Source organism: Terrapene carolina, unplaced genomic scaffold (genome assembly GCF_002925995.2).
Source record: "Terrapene carolina triunguis isolate 2854851 unplaced genomic scaffold, T_m_triunguis-2.0 Scaffold247, whole genome shotgun sequence".
In the NCBI taxonomy this organism is placed as follows: Eukaryota; Metazoa; Chordata; order Testudines; family Emydidae; genus Terrapene; species Terrapene triunguis.
This window is the reverse complement of record NW_020664598.1, coordinates 16,945,956-16,959,391: the sequence shown is the minus strand read 5'-3', so window position 1 is coordinate 16,959,391 and position 13,436 is coordinate 16,945,956. Positions and strand designations below refer to the sequence as shown.

The 13,436-nt window shown below is 38.0% G+C and overlaps 1 protein-coding gene across 1 annotated transcript; it reads left to right on the top strand.

Moving 5' to 3' along the window:
• Window positions 1-4,974: 4,974 nt before the first annotated feature.
• Window positions 4,975-12,824, top strand: RESF1 (retroelement silencing factor 1). The gene is given in 4 exon segments (XM_024202888.3): window positions 4,975-5,100; window positions 5,103-9,327; window positions 10,110-10,184; window positions 10,776-12,824. Coding segments are annotated over 4 exon segments (4,491 nt in total). The 5' UTR covers window positions 4,975-5,067; the 3' UTR covers window positions 10,934-12,824.
• The last annotated feature ends 612 nt before the right edge of the window (window positions 12,825-13,436 follow it).

The following is a 13,436-nucleotide window of genomic DNA, read 5'->3' as shown; positions in this document are numbered from 1 at the left end:
ACTTGGGCAAAATTTTCAAAAGTGACTATGCTTCCCTCTTTTGACTGTATTGATGCTGTAATACTAATGAGGAAAAAGTACTAAATGTTTGTTTTTTGTCCCTACAATAAGAAGATATTACTTTGAACAAACACACGGACTAAATGTGAGTTTGAAGGTGCTGTCTGAGGCAATCAGTTTTCACAGTAGAATGGCATGCACAATGGCTCTTGGATGGACTTAAGATAGACCATTCTTTTTATACTAGATGTTAAATTATGAATTGGCAGTGATCAGTTTATTCATTCCAACTGACCTTTTCTTATAAGTGCTCTCCTCCTTCTAAAAAGGAGGAATTCATTGTCACAGGGTTGCACTGGCCCTTTAAGAGGGAAGAGGCCAGTACACTTTTTAGCTGCCTCCTGATTAGGCTTAAAGAGGGCACATGGGCCCTAGAGGGAATGGGAGACCTAGTGAGTCAAGGCTGACTTGAGGGTATGTCTGCACAGCAACTAGACACCCCGTTGGCCTGTGTCAGCTGACTCGGGCTCATTGGGCTCAGGATGCATTGCTGTGTAGACTTCCGGACTCGGGCTGGAGTTCGAGCTCTCGGACCCTCCCACCCCACAGGGTCTCAGGGGTCGGGCTGGAGCTCAAGCCTGGAAGTCGACAACAACAGTGAAACAGCCTGAGTCCTGTGAGCCCGAGTCAGCTGGCACAGGCTAGCTGCGGGTGTCTAGTTCCTGATTAGACATACACTTGAGCATAGGCTGGCAGGTGAGAACTGCCTGGGACAAAGTCTCCAGAGAATGGAAAGGTCTGCAGGTCCTTCCCGGGAAAAGGGAAGAACTGGCTAGGAGACCAGCGGAGGGGCTAGCTTATTGACCTTCCTGAGCAAAAGAGGCTGAATGGGGCTGAATCGTTGGGGCTGTGTTCCTTTTATGGCTGGGCCAAGGGGAAACTGTGAAAGGAGCACTTGCTATCCTGCACCCTGCCAGAGGAGGGTGTGCCAGGAGCGGTTGCTTTGACGCACTTCTTTTCCCTGATGAACTGAGAAATTAACCTACCAATTTTGAAGGTTATGTCTCGACTGTGTGAATTCCTATTTGACTTAAAATTAAAAATGAGAGGGGCTTAAAATTAGAGGGGTTCTGTAGAGACCAAAATATCTCAACTTTTGTTTGGTCACTTTTAAGGAGTGGTGGGGGAAGGAAAAAATCTAAAATTTAATTTATTAGATTCATTCAGTGGAGATGAGTGCCTGATTCTGCATTTACTGAAGTCAATGGGAGCTTTACCAATGACTTCAATGAGTACACAGACTACACACTGGTCAATTAAATGCTAATTTGGTAAGCTATTATCATTTTAAGTAGTAATATCAGAATGGCTTGTCTGCTCCAATAGACTTAAAACAAGATATCAAAAGATGTCATGTCTGCTGGAAAACTATCTTCCTTTAATTTTTTTTAAGTTCATCTCTATAGCTCTTTGTGAGAGGCCTCTTAAAGTAAACAGTTAAACTTATTTATTCATCTAGCTGGGGATTTACCTAGTTATAACTCTTCTGTCTATTCCAATGTCACTGGGCTTCCCTCCCTCTTTTTGGCTCTATATGGCCAGCAAGTGGACCACTTTAGCAGGTTTTGGTGGTGATAGGGGCAGGGTGTGTGGAGTAGAGTGGGCAGGATGAGCATGCAGCTATGGGAGGGAGTAGTGGAGAAAGAAGGCACGGGAACTATTTCACTCCTCTTACTGATTTATGGAGGCTTTTCAGGATATCTGTAATCCCCCTCCCTGCAGTGCTTTTTAGGAGTTTAATTGGAGCAGTTGCCCCCTTAAATTCATATGGAGAATGAAGGAACTTTATAGGCTTGTGGGGTACAAACAACCTCACCATCTGAGAGTCACTTTAGGATTGGCAGATCCGAAACAGCCAAAAAAGTCACCAGCCCCACATAGGCTTTTGAATGACTGTCCTATTCTAGTTTAGAAAGGGAAATAAGTTTTCTTGGGCTTGCATGGAAGAGGAGGGATTGATTGGCACCCCTAAAGAACATTCTGAGGCTCACAGAATGGGATTATTGGAGCTCCCCAGTGAGCTTCCTAAAGGCTTGTTACGAAGGATTGAGGGAAGGAGGAAACCATGAACTGTGGAAGGTTTCCCAGAGAGTTGATGCTCCAGGGGGAGCTCCTTTATTGTACACTTTCTAACATCTGCATGAAATTGGCTCCTCTCCTGTTAACCTCAGAAAGTCAGGAAAACAGTGCTTTCTCCTAAATAAGAACATAAGTGCCCTTTGTTTGGAGACTAGTATGATTTGCTTTTTTAAAAAATAAAAATAAAAAATGTAGACAGAATTTTAAGGTTGAGAGTACAGTTTACAAACAGCCTTAATTCTGCCCCATAGTCATTTGAGAGATTGACTACTTTTTTTAATCCATAAATTTCTTCTTACTAGTGCCAACTACTATAGTTGGCTCTTATCTCATTTGCTAGGAATTTTTTGAATGCAACAACTGTAGATGCTTAGTTTTTATTAGCTTATATAGTCTATTAATTGACTTGCAACTTGCTATATTAATTGGTATTTTAGTCTTTTTAAAATTGTCATCTTTCTTGAAATGTATACAAATGCTTGAGCAGTCCAGTAGTTATTTAATTCAGATCTTGAAAGCAAATAGGTAAGTTTTTATTCTCTGATTTTCAGGAAACTTTATGGTGTGATACTGGGTACCTAGAATATCTATATTAAACAGAAATGTTGGACACCAGAGCCCTTTATCATATGTAAAATTTACAAGTTACTGTTTTCTCTTGATGTCATATATGTGCTTGACTCCATCCCTTCTGGCTACTGAATAAGTTAACGTTGACAAACAATATTAAGAAAGGAAGATGAGTATTTATATTCTATAGTTAAGAATGTCAAACTGATTATACTGAATTTTACGACTTTGCATACAGAAATTAGTGGCTGGCCCTAACTGCAAGGAGGGTGAAATTACATCTCCAATAGAACTGGAGAAAAATAGGACACAAATATTTGAGGGGAAATCTTTTAACTACAAATGATTTTCTCTCCCTCCCCCCCCCCCCATCCCATATTTGGAAGTCTGCTTCTCTGTATATCAGACTTTTCAAAGTGAAGCTTCTTTTTTTATAAAATGTGCTTTATTTGTCCTTGAGTTGATATTATGCTTTGTAAATGTTTGAGTTCAACTGTTTTTACTTGTTGCTTATTTTAGCCCATTATTGCATACATTTCCTTGTTTAAGCAAAAATGAGTGAAAACAAATATAAAAATCCAAATTCATATGCTGTGACTTTGTTTTTCATAACTTGATCATATTCTGGGAAATAACTTTAACGTACTTTCTAGCATTTGGGGTTTTTGATGTCAGTATTATGGCTCATAAGTGAAGTTTTATCTAGCAACTTCATTTCATTCAAACAATTCTGTTAGTAGTGGATTTTTGAAAGTTAGAATAAAAATATTTATTGGCATAAATATAATTAATATTTTGATTTCTTTTTAGAATTCTGAATTTAAACTCAACAGAAATAAAAGCAACACGAAGACAGGATGAACTGGAATGTAAGACCACCCCAAAATGCTGATAATCAGAAGAACTTGCAAAGTCAAGGAATTCATTTTTCTCACACGCTTTCTAATGCATGTGCTTTCCCTCAGACAAGCACGTACTCTACTCAGAATGCTTGTACTTATCCTGGAAGTAACCAGGCGGTATATCTGCAGTCTAACATGAACATGGTTACAAATCGATTACCTTTTCAGAATACCGAGGGATACAAAACATTGCAGCAAGCACTTCCAAAAGAAACTGTACCTGGTAGAGTTTTTGTTACCTCGCAACGTTCATTTGAGAGGCATCCACCTTCACGTGTACAAATGAGGCAGCTTGTCCCTAAACAGGCTACACATGTGCCAGTAGAGACTACTCTAAATCTTTGGCCAAACTCTGTGTCCAACATGCATGTTTTTTCCCAATCAAGAATAGCTACTGCATCATCACAAACAAGCCCTGCAAACAATTTACAGAGTATACCGCAGAAGCCACAGAATCAGTATGTGACTACAAATGCGTATCCTATGCAGCCTCAAATAGCACAACCTAATTTTACAAGAACTGTGATGTTTTATCAAGGTAACCAAGCATGCAATACGTCTTCACAGGAGCTGCCAATAGAATGGGTACCACAATATAACTTGAATGGGCCTGCATCTTCTCAACAATGTACTACAGTACCTATTAATCAGTCATCAAATGAGTGTGTAAATTCTCAACAGAACTCTTTGGCTTTTGCTTTGCCTACGCAACATCTCCAGCAACAAGTACACTGTCCAAGCACTCCATTTCAGAATACACATTCATCAAGTCCAAACACTGCAATAGGTGTACAATCGCAACAATATGCACCAGCCCAAATTGGCTCTGAAGATCATAATGGAAATCCTCCACACTATCCTTCTAGTTATGATTGTAGAGCTGCAGCACAATCTTTGACAGGTCTTCAACAGGTAGTTCCAAGTATATCTAATGAACATATCCAAAACCAGCAGAAACCTATGTCAGATCACAGTAATGTTTCTTACGTTAAAGATGTACAACAGCACTGGCAGAAACTAGAGTCTGGAGAAACCAGTCAGGCAACTGAAAATGTTTATAATTTAAGTGGAAATGTGACAGCAAATCAGTCTTTTAATGCAACAGCTAAGCCTTCAACATACATTTTAGAAAGGTATTTTAACAGCATGGAAGAAGTTGTGACAGTTCCTTCTGAGCCACCGAATAAAATAGCTTCAGTACAAGAGAGCCCAATTAGTGGTTCAACAGATTTGCCCGATAATTCTAAAAGTATTTCATCAACAGATGATAGATTGAAAGTAACAAAAGAGAGTCTGGCTGTGGAAGCTCGGAAATTGTTGGAAATTAAAAAAAAATATGCAATACTTGAAAGGGTTTTTTTAATAAAACAAAAACTCTTGGCATCTTCAGAACATAATAAAATGACCTCTGACCTTCCTCCACAAAATCGAAACACTAACTTTAAACTTTTTCCACATGTGGCCAATCAGACTGAAACATTTTCACACTCTGGTACAGTAGGAATGAAGAGTCAACAACTGCCACTTCGTCAGTCTTCACTTGAAGAAAGAAATGACAAAAACATTACCAACACTGGCAGTGAAGGATTAGATAAGACTCCGAATAGTCATTGGATTAACCAAGGAAATTCTGCTTCAAGCTCTGTTTTGATTGCCTATCAGGATAAACTCCCAATTCATTTAAATAATCTTGAGAGAACTTCAGTATTAGGCCCAAAGAATGCACCAGCTGCAGGTCCTACTCAAGAGACCAGGAAATGCACTGAAAACACTTTGGGTTTTACCAAACTTAGTAGCTCTGACAGAGTCCTACCAGAAAATATATCAGTTAGCACTGGGGAAGCCTCACTTCTCCACTCTGTTCTAAATAGCATGAATATTTTGCAAGAAAAAAAGTCTGGTGCTCTTGCTAATAAAATGTCTAGCCTCCTTCAAAATGAAAAAACAACTTCCAATTTAACACTGTCAGGAGGAAGTTCACTGGCCAGCAAAAGAGAAGCAAAAGGTGCTGTAGAGACAGTGCAGTGTTCAATATCTGCATATCCTGAATTGGATCAGCACACTAAAGGCGTTTGTTCTCAGCCAACGGAGAACACCAAAACTTTGAACAATGAGAAGATACTCGGTACTTCTCACATAAATCCTCTTGCTTCAGAAACAGCTGAACTAGGTGTAACTAATGGTGTAGCTGAGAATACACCACCGCCAGTTGTTACTGGAAACTCATTTTCTAAAATGAACAGCTGTACTACTTCTATGGAAGAGCTAGCAGCATGTCTTGCTTTGTGGAGAAAGTGTCCTTCAGAATCTGTGGATGTTCAATATAGTCAGTCAAATAAAAGCATAGAATCAAATCTGATTTCATCATCTTATGAAGGATTTCATGATCAGAGTACATGTCGTATCTTGGAAAACAACCAAATTGCAGTAGCTAAAAGTGACCTAAATAAAGTTACAATAAATACAAATGAAACAACTTTGTCTTCTGCAACAACTTCTGTTGGGCAAAAACATGATACATTGGGTTCCAACTTGATCAAAGGTTTTGAACCCCAAGTTGCTGTAGTTTCTCCTTTAATACTTTCTAAAGAGAGAACTTCAAGTGAACATCAAGAAAAAAATACATTTTCTGCTGAAATAATTTATCCAGTAATTGAAGGAGGTAGTGTATGTAGTCTACAAGAAGAGAAACAAAAAGATGTTTCAGTAGTGGCAAATACCAATAATGGGATAGTGGAAACTACTTACTTACTATCCGATAAATGTATTCCAATACGGAAAGTGGATTCAGATATGCAGTACACCAAATCAGCTAATGGAAACAAAATAGTAAAAGATGCTGTAAATTCAAACTGCTCGTATGATGTAAACAACAGGAAAGCTGATCAGTTTGCACAAGAAGTGAAAAAAACGAATATGCAGCTCAGTTTACAAAACAAAATTTCTTTGCCCAAAACAAGCACAAATGGTTCTAGTCCAGTGTCTCAAGAAGAGCTAACGAAGAATAAAGATTGTGAGGACTTTGTAGAACCAGGGGGCACTACCACGATTGTATCAGAGGATGACATGTTACAGATTTCCAGTGTATGTTCACTTGTTGAAAGTGATGCATCTTATAATTCACAAATAGCCAATATGTTCAGTTCTGTCCCTTTGATGCATTTAGAGAAAAATGGTATCTTGTTAGAAGAAAATATCTCTAATACAAAGCATAAAGAACAACAATTGGACACTTGTAAAGGAGAATCTGAAATGAAAACCAGTGTGTTTGAGGGGGAGAGTTTTCTGCCATTGCAAAAACCTGCATCTAAAGCAGGTTCCACAACAAAGTCATTAGGAGTACCAAGTTTAGAGATGTTTTCATGTGATACAAATCAGTGTAATAAAAAGCTTTTGGATGATGTAAATGTAAGCAGTTTGGAGGAAAAAAAAAATGAAGACACTTCTAAAACTAGTTGTCGCTTGGGACAAAAAATAGGGCAAAATATAGTTTCCAGGAATGAAGAAAATGTTGTTGATGTTAACCAGGAGTTGATCAGAAACAAACAAGACCTATCATTTAATGTAATCGGTGAAACAGATGTCTATTCTACTGCAAAGGAAGAAAATGCACAAGAACATATATTCAGTGAAGGGGAAAATACAATGGACAATGGGATTAGTGGTAATAGAGCAGTACCTGTAACCTTTCTAAATGATCAGCTGACTGAACTTTTGGAAGAGTTTCCTTATGGGATTGAAGGTGCAGACGTACTGATGAAAGAGCTGACTAAAAATGAAGATTCTGTGATTGAGCCAACAGAGAATCAAGTTGAAAAAGGAACTCAAGCTTATAGCAAAAGCTGTGATCCTAAGGATCCAATAAACCAAATAAAAATCACAATACTAAATTCGGAACAAATGAAAGAACTGTTCCCTGAACATAGTCACCAATCCTGTAACAAAGTCATGGTGGAAAACACTGAAAATCAACAACTGGAAATCAGTTCATCAGAGAGAGAGACTTTAGAAAGCTATATCCAGCCTGATCAGAATCTAGGCATGGAGAGGGAAAAGAACACACAGGAAAACGCAGCCCCAAAACGAGATAAAAAATTTACGTATTGTTGTTTAATGGGTTGGTTAGCTGCAGTTTATGCAGTGCCAGGGTGCTCATGCAAATCTCAAGAGGATGTTGCTTCAGAGAAACAGGATGGTGGCAATCAGTGTTCAGAATCTGAAAACACTGGCTTTAAAGGGAGAGAGGAAACAACTAGTAGACCTGGTCGCATAACAAAGACTAACTGTGCAGTGGAAAACAACCTGCAGCTTCCTGTCAAATTACATGATACAAGCAAAAATCTTCCCACATTAGACAAAGATAGAAAATATGCTCCAAACTCTACAGTAAACAAAGATATTAAGCTAAAAGTAAGTAACAAATCAGCTAAAGCACACCAAGAAATAATCAGACCTTTTCATCCTTCTGAGAAAAGAGAAACTGATCAATTCAAAAGAATGAATGGCCAGTGGAGGGGAGAGTTGCAACTCCATGTATTAACTCCCTCTTCGGGGAAAGAAGTTCGGACTAGTGAAACAGATTCTCAGAGATGCACAAGGGAGGAATTTGCTTCAGGAAAGGTCCATCATACAAATGTAGAACACTTGATAATATCAACTAAAAAAAAAGAAAAAGTCTATAAAATGGAATCTTTTGAAAAAGATCAAACACAAACAGAAGGGTTGGCCATGAAATCCAAGACACATGTCCACAATTCAAAAATTTCAGAAACCATTGAGGTCAAACAAACTAAAATATATGAAGAACATAAATATAAAAAACTTGAACAGAGTGCAGGTGAAGCACACAGAGGTAAGAGACATAATTACACATTTAGCAAGAATGGACAAATTAAAGAGAAGACAAAATTGTCAACGGAAATAAAACATAAGTCGGATAATCATCATGGAGCCACAAGAAAATCCCCAAATGCAAGCTCAAGAAAATATGAATATTCTCAGCATAAATCTATAAATGTCCTACCTTCACAGGAACGTTTATATAGACGAAAACGGAAAGAAAACATGATTGGGAAGAGAGACTCAAAAAAACCAAAATTGGAAAGTGAAAGAATCAAATATGAAACAAACACTTTTGAACGTGCAGGATATAATAAACAAAGTACTGATGTGGCATATTTTGAGAAATCTGCGACATCGAAAGAAGAAAATGTCTGGAAATATAAAAACTTCTTAGCAAATCATAATTATATCTCCAAACCAAAGAAAAAAAAAGGGCGCCCTTCTAAAAAGTCTAAAACCTACTTTTCTGGCAGAGAGAAAGACCTGGATGTTCAGAACAGAGAGAAACATTCTGAAAAAAATCCACAGTATTTAAGTAGAAAAACTAGTAGACTGAACATTTCTCTTCAAAGGGAACAAAAAAAAAACTATCTGAATAGAGTTGCGTTTATACGTACTGCCCAAGAAAGCATTTGTCTGACAAAACTAGACACATCACCTGCCAAACCTGTATGGCATATAAAATCTAATAAAGTTCCAGAGTCCAGCCAGGACTGGAAAACTGATAGCTCACCTTCAGAAGAGGATAAACTACACAGACCACAAATGCTTGAGTTTAAATTGTGTCCAGAGATACTGTTCAGAAATACAGCCACTGATGGAGAGAGTCTGGATATTGCACACTCCTCTGAAAGAGACACATCCCTTGTGGCAGGTGCAGTATAAATTAATTTTCTCCTTATCTGTGAAACCATATAAATAATAATGTGGGGTCTTGCATACGAAATGAGACAGAAATTAGGTTGAATGCTGTGATGCAAAGCCAAGAGCAGTTTATTGCCGGTATTGGGCTTAAAACCACATACCCTCGATATATGTTTTTTTGGGGGGCGGGGGGAAGGGAGAAGAGAATTGTTATAATTTTATGATTTATTGTTCTCCTGTGAAGTTAAGAAAAACAGTAGAAATTCCAATCTTTTAAATTTCATATTATACAGAACTATAAATCGGAATGGCTGAACTTACTATCCCTCTGAGCCGCATACGATAATTTTCAAAAGTTCAAGAGCCAGGCGTGCCAGCCGGGGCTCGAGGCTTCAACCCTGCGGGGTGTGCCAGCTGGGGCTCAGAGCTTCAGCCCCACTCCTGCTGAAGCCCTAGCAGGCACCTCACTCCCCACCTACAGGGAAAAGCCCCTAGCCCAATCACCCTGCTGCAGGGCGCAAGCCCTGAGCTCCCATCCCCCAGTCTGGTAGGTGGAGAATGGAGTGCGGATTTGAGGGGGCTCTGCAAGTCGCACTTTAACTGTAAAAGAGCCGTGGTTTGGCCAGCCCTGCTATAAATAGTGAATAAGCTATATAGAACAATTTGAGACTAAACACTTACTGGCTGTCTTGTTATGCCTGGCTGTGTGCTTATAACATGAGTGGTAAGAATTAGTGGTGATTGTAAGATTTATCCCTCCATTCAATTTCTTTTATCTTTTTTAATTTTCAGGGGTCAAAAGCAAAAAGGAAGACTGGTTAAATTATATCCCAATGAAGCAAAGAAAAACTGAAGGAACAGCTCAAGGTGAAATGACTTGATTATTCAAGTTGGAATAAATATCAAATACTGTTTGCTTGACTTCAAAAATTGTTAATGTACACTTCAGCAAAATATTCTCTCTGGTGCTGCCACTAGTTCAACTGCACTAATGGGAGCCTGAATGCAGACGTGGCTCTGGTGCTTTATGGAGATTGTTACTGCCCTAACAATGTGGTAATGCCTCAGGTGAAGCTTCATCTACACTTCAGCTCCAGTTGGATGCAGCTGAACCAACGGTAGCATTGGTGGGAATATTTTGCTATAATTCCATAGTGTAGACAAGGCCTAAACCTTTTTGTGCACATTTCTTCTTGCAGTTGTTACAATTCAGTATTAAAAATGGTTGTAGGGAATGGAATTAAATGCTAGATGGTTCAGTAAATCAGATTATGTAATAGTTGTTTTCACTTTCTTAAATACCACACAGGTAAAATGCTCATTCTGAACTCTTAACTATTTGCATTTGTATTTCACTTTATTTTAAAAGGTAAAACATACTTATAAAATTTCAGCAAGCTAAGTGATGAATGTTCAGTAGTGACTTTCAGTGTAACTGACTTCATATCTGTCTTTCAGTTGATGATAATATTCCACTTGATGCAGCAATACAAATCCTGGAAGGAAATGAGGCTCTTCATGTTCCAGTCAAAGACTCGAAAGCGATGTTTCAGACCTACAGGAAAATGTATCTGGCAAAAAGAAGCAGAAGCCTTGATAGTAGCTGTTCAAAATAGGTGGTCTTCGATCATAAAACAACAAAAATGCATTTGTGAGAACTAAATTTGTGTGTTGCTGATCTTCAGTATACATTCATTTTTTTGTTAAGCAAATAAGACATCATACTGAAAATGTCAGTGTTAAAAATGTTATCCCTTATCAAATGTATTTGATATTTTTTTTCTTTTTCAAACTACAGGCTTTAATTGAAGCTAGCAGAATCTCAGGAGCATTTAAACCATCCAGATTGTTGTTTTATCAATAGATCAACTGCTTTCCTTTCTGGTTTTGGAAAATCTCCTCCCCTCAGAGACTTTTCATTGCTGGCAATGGAAATATGACCAGTGCAAAGGGATCAGTGGTAGATTCCTAAGCATTACATAATATCTTCTATTTATGCTGTTCTAATTAGTTCTGTTTTTAACAAGGCTTTCTTATTTGAGGCTGGGTCGGGGGTGGGTGGGGGGAGATGTTAATATTTTTTTTACGTGGCAGACAGAACAATGCAACAAAGCAACTGAACCTGAGCATACTGATCAAGGGATACCATGAAGTATTTATGCTGCTACTCAGTTTTACTAAACTGAACTTTATAAAACTTGTTAGAAAATAAGGGCTTGTCTACAATACAACTTAAGTCAATGTAACTTACATCGCTTGGGGATGTGAAAAAGCCACCCCCTAAGTGACGCAAGTTACATCGACCTAAGCGCTGTCCAGGCTAGTGCTGTGTCGGTGGGAGATGTTCTCCTGGCAACATATCTTCCACCTCTTGCTGAGGTGGAGTAATTATGCTGACGGGAGAGCACTCTCCCGTCACCATAACGCGTCTTCACCAGAATGTAGTGCAGTAGTGTAGATTAGCCCTTAATCAGTAATTCCTTATCTTAACATTGTACTCAAATTGATGACCAGTTGATGCTTTTCATCCCTAATTTAGGGTAATTTTCTCCTACTTTCTTTATATTTGAAAGAAAAGGAGCAGTAGTTGAATTCTAGGAAGTTTGAATTCATGATGTCTAAGCTATTACAGTCACTGGTTAAAGTGAATAAAGTGGATTTCTATGTTTCTAAGCTACATTAGCTAATGTTTAAAACTACACACACTGTGATATGGATTATATTCATTATTGTTGGTTGTTTTGTTCCTTTTGCTCACAGTGTTCAGAATTTTGAATTTAATTGTATTTTTTCAGAACTTTTGGCATTTGATTTTTTACATGTTTAAACATTTATACTGAAAATATACCCAGTGTGGATAATTAACTGAACCATTTTCATATATTAAATAAACTTATTTTGAGCATTACATTTTGGTATTTCTCCACCAGGTTATTTTTCTGATTTACTGATTGCTGTTAATTGTAGCTGGTTGCATATTTTTTTAATGAGCTGAATGGATACTGAAGGAAATCAAAAATTGTGTGAAAATGTTTTTCTTAAAATTGCTCAAAAAGACTATTTTAAAGGCAACGCAAAATTAAATACCAGAGAATGCCCTTAGTTAATGATTTCATTAAGGGTTGCATAGGTGAAACTGAGGCTAGAATTTGGTCCTGAGCTTCTGCATCTGAACAACAGACTGGTGCTCAAAGAAATTCAGGATCACCTTCCTTGTTTGGCATTTTTTTCTCTTTCTTTGACTGGAGAAGAAGCCCATAGATGAGTGGGTAATGAATTGGCACCAACACTCAGAAGACCTGCCCATGCTTGTGTTGGACTTTGGATGTGAACAACCTAGGAGTTATACAACAGACCAATCCCACTACCATTTCCACATGACTATATGCTAAAGATATATTAAAACCTGTGGTTCCCTTCTTTCAAAATAGAAAAGGGGCTTTGCAAGTGTTTGAGTTTGAGGGATAGATGGCAGGAGAAAGTGTACTATTCTAATAACATGTTAAGTTCTCCATAATAAGATGCACAACCTCTGGTGGCTTACAGGAAGTGTTGTCCCTGGACAATTTTTAATACTATTGGGAATTATTGGTGTGTTTGCTTTTTTTTTTTACCTTGAAGCTTACCATCGCCTTTCTGACCCCCACCCCCATGAAGAAAAAGTTCCTTTCTAGTCTGACGTGTATTAGTTACCAAATTGCTAATGGTACCCATTTCATGTCCATAACTTAATTGTGTAGATTTGTTCTGCTTCAGAAAATCTGAAGGTGTTCACCTGACTTAGATGAATAATAAAAAATGAATGAATGGTATTTTTTTGTTTTAGTTTGGGAGGGCCCTTCAATAAGATATCATTTGAGCAATCAGCCCATGACTATTGTATATAGGCCTTTGCAACTAATCCATATATCTTAAATATTTTTACACGGTCATCAATAGTAGGCTTCCACCAGACTGGATTCATTGTGCTCTATATTTTGAGATGTTCTTGGCCCCTTTGTAGTATTTAATATTATGATGGTCCTCCAGAAAGTATCACTATAATTCTCTCTATCTGGATGACTGACCTAGTGATGCTAACGGCTTGCTATATGATAATAAAATGTATATTACACACAA